The following is a 10,507-nucleotide window of genomic DNA, read 5'->3' as shown; positions in this document are numbered from 1 at the left end:
GTGAGAGCCATCACCCGGACAGGATGTGGGTGAAAGGACGTTCACCACACACTCACTACAAATCTGAGGGTGTTCTCTGGGACCCATGTTCACTGACCTCCATAGAATCATACAAAAGTTGTGCTTCTAGTGGCTTCAAAAGGACATCCTTCACCACTCCCTACTCGAGGAAAGGTCATTCATTCCCATCTGAACCATCCCACAAAAAAACATCTGTTTAACCTGCACCAATGACAGAGGTTCTCCCTGGGCCACTTGCTCCATCCAGGGCTCAAGCAGTGTCAGTTAGAAAGTTCTTCCTTTATCGCCTCTGTTGCAATTTAAGCAGATTTGTGCTCAACAGTTCTTTTCATATTTGAAATCCCTCCTCAATCTTCTCCGAACTAAATAATCCCAATTCTTCCAAGCTTTCCTTATGCTACGTTTTCTAGACCTCTAATCTTTTCTGTTGTTCTCCTCTGAACTCTGTCCAATTTGTCCATCTCTTTCTTAAAATGTGATGCCCAAAACTGGACACAGTACTTGACAAGTGAGGCCTCACCAATGCTGAACAGAGTGGAAGAATGATACTCCAGTTAAGATTGCTTAGTATGCTGTTGGCAGTTTTTGTGACAATATTACGCTCTTGATTCATAGTTTTTAATTCACTCCAACTCTCAACCTCCTTATACGTAGTATTGCAGCCCAGCTAGCCATGCCCCTTCCATCTCTGTGTTCAAGGCTCTGCACTATGTAAAGGAAGCCATAACCCACCTACCAGGCAGTCTATGAGAAAAAGAACATCCCTGGATTTATACTACAATACCCACCATATCACGTATGCCTTGAAAAGATTCACTCAGATGCTTCCTGCAAATGGGCTCAGAGAAGATGGTTGGATACTAGTGAAAAGTTCATCTCATGCCATTCTCAGTACAGAATGCTGTATAGTTTTGCTTTCAGCAAAAACTGGAGGGTAGCTTGGAGCTTCCTGCCTTCCTGGAAGGCCCAGCTGATGTCAACATCCCTTTTCTTCACAGCTCTCACTCAGGCAGCAACATAATGAAAGGTAGACAAGGAAGGCCCAGTTCTTCAGCTTGGGTGGTTCCACCAAGGGTCAGTACTCAGGACTCAAGTTACTTCTGGAGTCAGTACCTCTACCGGACCCAGAGCAAGAAGCTGCATAGCTCACCCTTGATAGGATGAAGGGAGCTCTGTACTTGGAAGTGGGAACAAAGTCAGAAAGCAGAAAGTGTTACTGAAAACTATTTGTGATTTACAGTAGGTCACTGAAAATCTATAGTAATCTTTTGTTTAGTGCCTGTGAGAAGAACTGGTGAGTCTTAATCAAGTATCCATAGGCAGCAGGTATTCATGTCACAACATTCACCTCATGACAACTGTAGTGCTTCTCCCATGGGCAGTGGCATCAGGGAAGCCAAGAAACAAATGGAAAACAGAAGACTAAACAATGCAAATTTCTCTCTGACCAAAAAGGTTGCTCCTACTCAGACTGCTTGTATAATGGAGTTTGCAACCCTCTATATTAAATACAACAGTGAAGTAATCTCTCTACCTAGAATCCTAGGCCAGGAGGAAATGGCTAGTGCAAATAAATAAATAGAGAAGCTAGCTTTTTTTTTTTTATACATTAAAAAAAAAAGAAGAAACCTTATTCCACAACCCAGAGTCCAGACACACATGCCAACAGGAACAAGCTGGGTGGTTTGTGGTCTGAGGCTATGCTAAACCAAAACAGCAGTATATTAAGCAACACATTTAATGAGAAAATAGCGTATGAACAGGGTCAAGTACTGGTACTCAGAAAACTGCACTCTGCCTTCCATGTAGTCGTAAGTTCTAACTCATGGACTTTAAACACTTACAGAAAACCTTTGGATTTCCTGCATATAATGCACGCAGTGTCAACAGCCAAGGATTAACTAACTTGGGAGCATTTTAATCGTAGGCATTACTGTGTCTGGGCTATTGTCTGCCACCCAGAAGCTGCTGGTACACTGTGATTCCGACTTGGGAATTTTAATAACTTAGCTCAGGTTGCAGACTATAAAGGCCACTTCATTTTCTTCATATCCTCTACTCAGAGATCTGGAGAAGTGATTAAACCAGTTCCTCTTAGGGCAAACTGGGAGTTAACTCAAGCCTCCATAAGAGGGGGTGGAGATTTATTCTTTATTAAAAACAGCTTTCCCGTGAGCTCAAGTTCTCTGAATTATTTGTGCATACTATTGTGTGCAGGGTCATATTCAAGGCCCTGTCTTCATTTGCTTCATATCTCATGAAAGTCCCAGTCCCAAAGCTAGGCCTTTCTGTCTGCTGTTTGTGTGACTATGATTGCACTGTACAGGCCACATTAGACTGAACTACTTGAGTCAAAGATTATGCTTTCTGTTTGAACTTGTGTATTTTTTTCTCCAGCACACACCCTATATATCAAAGGTGCCACATGGAATGACAGGATAAGTAGAAGCACAGATGCACGTTGCACACATGCACATCCAGGGCATTGCTGTACAGCCCAGGAGTTTCAAATGTGGATTATCTGCGGTTGCAGTCAGCAAGGTCACAGTCCTGTGTCTGAGGATCAATGGCTGTGCAGTACACTTTCTCACCATTGGACAGGTAGTTATTAAATAGCGCTGGGGCACAATAAGATCAGCATATTCCACTGAGGCAAGGAGCTGAGAGAAGAATAGAGGTGTCCAACTCATGCCTGCTTGCTGCACAGCCCACAAATGTCTTTTGCTGACCCTAACTATGACTGAGCAGTTAGGTTTGCAGTTTCTAACACATTTTCTCTGTTGTTGCCAGACGTCATTTTGATTTCTGGACTGTGGAATGCAAGAGAAGTTATGCACCAGCAGTGCTCTGGACCACTTCACAAGCTTTGGGGTTACAGAGGATTGAAACAAACTCAAGTGAAAATAATGGTAAAAATTTTATTAGCATAATTGCAGGAATTTTAAATGGAAAAAGCAGAGTTAGAAGTTTACAAAGGGGAAAAAAAACAGATAACTGTCGACCCAGAGGGGAAATTCCCCCAAACCAGTCAGGACATGATTTGACTGAGACCTGCCTATCCTGATAGCTCTCTGGTTGTAATGCAAGAGTTCATCAGATTAGGAGATCACTGTAAACAGAGCACTAAGGCCTTTAAAAAGAAAGTTATGGTAGCCCTAAAAAAACCCAGAAAAACCCACCTTCCAAAGAAACAGCGATGTGTCTGAGCTTAACTTGCCTTGAGTGTGGAGCTCCAAAACCCTTCCACGTACAGATCCTTTGCTCCTCTGAGAAGATGTGTACTGTGTACACCTTGGTGTATTCAGTTTAAGCCCTAGACAACAACATCTTGCAGCCTTCCAAAGGCACATACTTGCCTACCCCCCTCCAAAACCCTCTCCCTCATGTCCTAGTAACTGCAACAGCGCATCGCTACAACTTGCTGGTTCTCCCTCTAGCACTATCAGTATCTAGCAGGTGTATACTTGCTAGATACTGCCAATCATCCTGGGGCAATCCTAGCACATAGATCTTTTCAGTTTGCTCCATGAAGCATCTTCAATGTTCCACTCTAAACTGCACTAAAATTATTACTAAAAATAGGCATTTCTGGCCCTCCTACTGGCAGCAGACATCTTAAGGGGAAATGACACTTGGTGATAACCATGAACACATCATCCCAATATGGAAGAGCACAAACCAGTTTAAATCCCAGGAAAAGCTCTCAACTTTTTGCTTAGCTAATAATGTTTTCATAGATTTCATAGACATTAGGGCTGGAAGGGACCTCGGAAGATCATCGAGTCCAGCCCCCTGCCCAAAGGGCAGGAAGTCAGCTGGGGTCATAGGATCCCAGCAAGATAAGCATCCAGTTTGCTCTTGAAGGTGTTCAATGTAGGTGCTTGAACCACCTCCAGTGGCAGGCTGTTCCAGACCTTGGGGGCTTGGACAGTAAAGAAATTCTTCCTTATGTCCAGCCTGAAACAGTCTTGTAGTAGTTTATGACCGTTCGACCTAGTTATCATCCCTTGGGGCACTCTGGTGAACAAACGTTCCCCCAGATACTGGTGATCACCCCTAATAAACTTATAGGTGGCCATCAGATCACCCCTGAGCCTGTGCTTTTTCAGGCTAAAGAGCGCCCCAGGGCTTTCAGCCTGTCATCGTAGGGTCTGCTTCCCTGACCTCTGATCATGTGCGTGGCTCTTCTCTGCACTCTCTCAAGCTTCTCCACATCCTTTTTGAATTGTGGAGCCCAAAACTGGACGCAGTACTCCAGCTGCGGCCTCACCAAGGCCGAGTACAGGGGGAGAATGACGTCCCGGGATTTGCTTGAGAAGCATCTATGGATGCAAGCCAGCATTTTGGTCGCTTTACTAGCCGCAGCATCGCATTGTGGGAGATTGTTAAACCTTTATTAGAGGGAGTGTGTATGAAACCTTTTTTGCTTTGCTGACATGGCATACTGCAACATCACTTTCCCTTTCTGTAGCATCTTCCATCGAAGGTTCTCAAAGCACTTAAAAAAATTAATGTGAACTGAGCCTCAAAACCCCTGTGAGGTAGGTTAAGTATTATTATCCCTATTTGACAGATAGGAAAACTGAGGCACAGAGAGGCTACAAAGAGCATCACAGAAAAATTGGCAGAGCCAGAAACAGAACCTTGATCTCTTGATTTCCAGTCCAGTGCTCTGACCACAAGGATATTCCCCCTCCCAGGCAGGTCAGAACAAGTGTCAGTTTCAGCAACATGGCCACAAAGAAAGCTCAGAAATCCCCATTTCAAGTCAACCTAACTTCAAAAAGAAAACAATTTACTTATTGTTTCTTGCCTTGTGAATTTTCCAAAGGCTGTGTTCAGCCCAGCTGAAGTATCTTTTAGTTCTACCACTTGTTCCTCAAACCCCATTGCTTTCACAACTACAAACTGAGGCTCACTTGTATGGGAAACCAGTGAGAAACAGTCCCAGTTATTCAAGCAAGATAGTGAAGCACTGAGAAAAGGTTACTTGAAATAGGAAGTGAGGACCTCTCTGTTAAAATAAGGGTTTGTTTCTTACACAGTCAAATCTCAAAACTTTCTGTGCCTTTTCCAAGTTCAAAACTAACCATCTTAATGTTATACACCTTAATTATAAACACACTCCAGCTTTCTAGAGTAATGCTACAAAACACTCTGTTTATTTCTGCTGCTTTGGCTATTACTGAAGAACACTGCAGGGTTTTTATGTAATACTTTTTACCTTTCTATATCACCCTCCATCTAAGGATTTGAAAGCACTGTTGCAAATATGAATTGAGCCTCACAACAACCCCATGAGACAGGGGACCACTGTCCCCATTTTCTAGAGGGGGAAATCAAAACCCAGAGAGATTAGCCAACAGGTCCAAAACTATATAGCTTGTCAAGAACAGATTTCAGATCTCCTGATTCCTGGTCCTATGCATTTAGCCATAAGGCTGTCCTTTCCTCATGTGGGCAGGACTCACCCTTCACTCTGATTGCTGAAGAGAAGGGAAACTGTCAAGGTGAAGCTTTGAGCTCTCCCACTCTGCAGTACGCAGCACTGAATTAAGACTCACGTTCGCTTCCTGGAAAGTAGGCTTGAGGAGAAAGGCAGGTCATTCAAATACAGCAGTTTACAGGTTACAAAAAAAAAAAATCATTCCAGGTGATCCATGAAAAAAAAGCTATTCATAGATCATTGGCTTGTGCTGGAAAAAAATAAGTCACATTCCCTTCCCCACAAATTCCAGATCCCTCCCAACTCCCAATAAAAAGAAAATACTTAATGTTAATAGTCAGGTTTAACAAAGCATTGAGGTTAAAGACACAGTAAACCAGCACAACTGATGCACTGGCTGATATAGCACAGTGAGATATAAAAGTTGCTTTCTTAAAATCACTTCAAAACCAATTTCTGTATAAGAGGATTAAAAGTAAATCAGATATGAATTCAAACCTCAGTGTAGAAACCTACAGTTCTTATCAAAGACAGGATACAGTATTCAGGTTGATAGCAAAATGCCAAGTGTGTCACGCACACCAGACCCAAGGGACTTGTTATACCAGTAACAGTCAATATAAAAGATTATTGCTCTAGCATCTCTCAGTAGAACATAGTTTTAGAGCAAGGAAAAGGAAGGTATCAAGGAGGGCTGACAGACCTGATCAGCAAAGAGCAGAGAGAGGAAAAATAAAAGATCCAGTCTCTTTGTTTTTCGCTAGCCTTAGAAAGAAAGAAAAAAAGAACCAGAGAGGCTTTTCAATTAGCAAGCTTCAGGCCAAATGCACCACACAAGCCATACTCACACCAGGGAGTGGAGGGGTCAAGCCCTCCCACTTCTCTGCACGCTCTTAATAATTAGTTGCTGCCAGCCTGCTCTTCCCTCCTGGGAGCAGCAGACTTGGGGAGCATATGCCCTCTGCAATCATGGGGAGCACAGGATGCACAGCACAGAATACAGGCTGTGACACTCCCACCAGAGGCTGGGGGAGCAGGGAAGGGTTTCTCCACACATGTCCTGCTCCAGCATGCTGAGGAGAGGGGAAAATGATAGAAACTAGAAAACAGAGCAACTGTGTTAAGAAAAACAAGTGGCATCAATTCCCTGCAGTGTTATGGGACCAGAAGGGACGTCACTGCAGGGTCTTTACGGCTGCCTGGGCCAACACTCCAAGATCACTAGATCCTGTGTGTTCCACTGAGCACAGCCAGGGCAGCACAGAGGTCACAGCACAGCCCTTGCTGTGCAGCTATTGCTCAGGTTGCACAGTATTCAAAAGTCCCAGAGAGAGAGAGAGGGGAAATGTCACCAAAGGAACAAACGCACTGTTTGGAAGCGTTGCATTTTGGCTCAGAGAGAGCTGACAAGGCTGGACTGCGCTCACGTAGGCTTGACCCAGCTCCCTCCTTGAGGAAGGAGTCTCCTTGCCAAAGCCTTCAGGCCCACCTCAGCTGTCAACAATCACACAAGCTTTCATGACAGGTCTCAGCATCTCCCTGCTGAAACACACAGCAAGGCTATTTCCAGTTTTATGGTCCTTCTTGTCTCTCTGGATCTACTGCCTGTCTAGCAGCACTGAGCATACCCTTTGCCCTCCCCCTCCCACCAAGTAAGGTTTTTAAATCACAGTAATGTTCAGAGAGACTGGACTGCCTAGTGGCTGACAGAAAGATGCTCAGTTCCCCATCTATGATGGCTCTAACAGAAGAGTTTGAGGAAGCAGTTCTGACAGTAGGGCTTGTCGTTCTGTTCCTTGAAGGTTCCTTTGTTGAGCTGCTTGAGGCAGAAGGCACAGACAAAGTGTTCCGGGTGAAATTTCTTGCCCATTGCAGTGATGCAGCGTCCGGTGATGGGCTTCTGGCAGCCAGAGCACAGCGAGCCACGGCGTTCGTGGTAATGCACCTCACAGTAGGGCTGCCCATCATGCTCAAAGAAGCTGCCATTGATGAATGGCGTGAAACATTCCTGCAAGAGGAGGAAGCAAAAAGGCACTGACTGACATGGCAACCTAGGGATACTGGCAGCTCCACAATCCATGCCTGTGGATGGGCCTGTGCCTATGAGCCTGTGCCCTGCCAGGCCCATAGCTGCCCAGTGCAGAAGTGGGAAGTGGGAATCATCTATATGCTACAGGTGGGGGAAGGGAGCTGCAAACACCATGCTGCCGAAGAGCTGGGCTATACCCAACAGAAACGGGGTCACTGATTGGAAGCTGACAGACAGATGAAGCAGCCAGGAAGTTGAATAAAGCCATACCCTGCATGCAATTCAGTTCCTGTCCCCCAGGTTAGCTTCAGGAACAAAAGGAAGGTGTAAATACTATACTATACTATACACACACTTGTTAAGTGTTCTCAGTCACTTCATTCTTGATCTATATATATCTAGATATATTTAGATATCTATATAATCAAGAACAAAGTGACTGAGAACACTTCGCAAAAACCAACAGAGGCCTCTCTAGCCCTAGTGAGTTGGGAGGGGAGAGAACAAACCCGTCCCCTGAAGGAGCTGTGACCACAGCTGGTTCTCCACCTCCAAGCCTCAGCCCAGCTCCACCATGTGACAGGCAGGGGAGCTTGGCCTTCCTGCTGTGTGCAGAGTTACAGGAGGTGAGAGGCAGGGCACACCTCATCATACTGAGGCTGCTCTGCAGTGAGAACAGGAAGCTCAGTTATTGGCAGAGAATAATGGATGCAATTATGGAAGTTCCTTTTTCATGCTGAAGCAACTCCAAACTACCCACATGCAAGAGTTGCTTCACCCCTAAAATGAAGCTGCTTCTGGAGATGGTGGTTGGCAGCACTAGGTAACCATGGGCAGGGGAGACTGCAGTGACAGTCAGCAGCAGAGCTGAGAATACAAGAGCTCCAGAATCCTGGTTTTGTGCATTAGTCTCAAGGCCACCCTTCTTCTTGTGGGGGTGGGGGGCCAGAGGCAGACACGGACCCAAGCAGACTGCCACAAACACGCACACACACCTAGTTACAGACACATGCAAACTGTGATATGCATGCAGGTAGCCAGCAGCATGCACATAAAGCATGTATCCTTGCACATGGGAAACTAAATGGATTCCAGCTGTCCACAGCACTGAGGGATACTGGGCCCCAAAGACCAGCACTTTCCAAAAACAGATGCTGAGAGCAGTAAGCCACTCCCCTCCATTTTTTAAAACAGGGCTGAAAACTGACCTTCACAACAGAAGGGGAGAATCCTTCCCTTGAGATCTGGAAGGTATCATTTCCAGCCCCGTTAAACGTACACAGCATGGCAGCATGAGGCACAGAGGACAGGATCTCACATGCAGAAGCAAAGCCTGAACTTGGATGCAGGGGCTTCTTGGCTGCCACTAGCAAATTGCTAGATGGTCAGTTTGCTAGTGGCAACTGCCTTAACTTGCAGGAGTCTTTAAGAAACACAGTTTTAAAGTGGCGTCAGCTGTGTCCTTTACAGTTTATTCAGGCAACAGTTGGCTGCTCTGCAGCAGAGGGAGGTGAATGGACCAGTGGTCTGCTCAGAGATTCTGTTTCTCATCCTAGACTTGGCCCTTCTGTTCCATTCTCCAAAATACTTACCAATCCCTCTCCACTTCTAATGGTCTTGGCAGAATTAATATTGCAAGGCTCTTTGAAAAAGTGCCAGGTATTTAATCTGCAACATTACAGTTTCTGATGCTATAGTGCATTCACACTTAACAGCTATTTCACTGGGTTGCACATTAGTTTGCATAGGTCAGGTCTCATTAGCCTATGTTTTCAGAGCAAGTGTGAAAGGCAGTCCTTAAAGAAAGCCACTGGAAAAGTCAGTTTATCTGTGAACTGCTACAAAAGCCCATTATTACAACTAAGGGACAAAAAAAGAAAAAGAAGTAAGGCATCTAGATCAGTGGTTCTCAACCTTCTTAGTACCACAACCCATTTGTAAACATCAGTGGCCAGTCCCGACCCAGTGCCCCTCGCTCCTGACCTGCTGCCCCCAGGCCCCAGCCCCCCAGTATTGTGGGGGAGAGGGTCAGTGTGTGGGGTAGGAAGGGGAACTCTGCCAGCCTGCAAGGGAAAAGCCACAGTTTCCCATGTTTTCCTCCTTTAAAGGAGAAACCATTTTTAAAGTTTGTTGATTCATTTTTTAAAGTTTTTCTGCAACCCTTTCATATATTCTTGCGGCCCACTTTTGGGTCATGACCCACAGGTTGACAAATGCTGATCTAGAGGGCTTGATGTACATAGACTGAGGAGCAAGAGAGCACTTTGTTATGGATGCACTGCACCTTGTGGAACTGGCTCCCCTGTTTCAGCAGAGAAAATGATCAAGTACCCACCTACTAGCAACGAGAGGGATAACATAACAGCAGAAAAACGCTGGGCTCTCTTACCCGACAGACAAAGCACTCAGGGTGCCAGAGAGTATTCAAGGCAGAGATATAGTTTTCCAGGATGGCCCGGGCACAGCCTCCACACTTAGGAGCGAACATGTCAAAGTAATCCTTGCGGCAATAAGCTTTGCCATCCTTCTCATGAAATCCTGTTAAGGCCACAAGGGAAAGACAGAGCCAAACAGCATCAGTTCCTGACCCTCACCCAAGCAAATACCCCGCCAGTCTCTCTGAGCATAAGTGCATGGCTAGGGCTCCCAGTCAAAGATGACAGAGCTATCCCTTATTTTTCTGCCCACACTTCATGTCCTCCAATCCCCTTGTAGGGGCAGGGACTGCTGCTAGCTTCCACCCCAGATTGCAGCCCTCTACTTCAGTACCCTTAGTTTTCTCCATTACTTGCAAAGTACCCCTTACATCAAAACTCTTTGTTGCTCCCATCTCCCATCCAAGAGAACAGATTTTCTGCGCACACAAGTCGTACCTTCAGGTCCAAAAAAAGCTCCACACTGCGCACAAAAGAAGTGTTCTGGGTGCCATGTCCTGTCCAAGGCAGTCACCACTTTCTGTTTGGAAGAAATTACGAACAGTCAGTCTGTGGCTTCAAGTGAGGGGTGGGGGA

The 10,507-nt window shown here is 45.5% G+C and overlaps 1 protein-coding gene across 2 annotated transcripts in view; it reads right to left on the bottom strand.

Annotated features, from left to right (window-relative positions):
- Window positions 1–2,919: 2,919 nt before the first annotated feature.
- PXN (paxillin) overlaps window positions 2,920–10,507 on the bottom strand; it is a 63,739-nt gene continuing 56,151 nt past the window's right edge. For both annotated transcript variants that reach the window (XM_059713545.1, XM_059713546.1), the window contains 3 exons: window positions 10,370–10,451; window positions 9,886–10,034; window positions 2,920–7,475 (listed from right to left, as the gene is read on the bottom strand). In XM_059713545.1, coding sequence (XP_059569528.1) covers window positions 7,209–7,475; window positions 9,886–10,034; window positions 10,370–10,451 — 498 coding nt within the window. In that variant the 3' untranslated portion in view covers window positions 2,920–7,208. The remainder of the gene's footprint in view (window positions 7,476–9,885; window positions 10,035–10,369; window positions 10,452–10,507) is intronic.

Source organism: Alligator mississippiensis, chromosome 10, assembly GCF_030867095.1.
Source record: "Alligator mississippiensis isolate rAllMis1 chromosome 10, rAllMis1, whole genome shotgun sequence".
NCBI classification, from domain to species: Eukaryota; Metazoa; Chordata; order Crocodylia; family Alligatoridae; genus Alligator; species Alligator mississippiensis.
The sequence above is the reverse complement of the archived record's forward strand: the minus strand, read 5'-3'. Positions and strand labels throughout refer to the sequence as shown.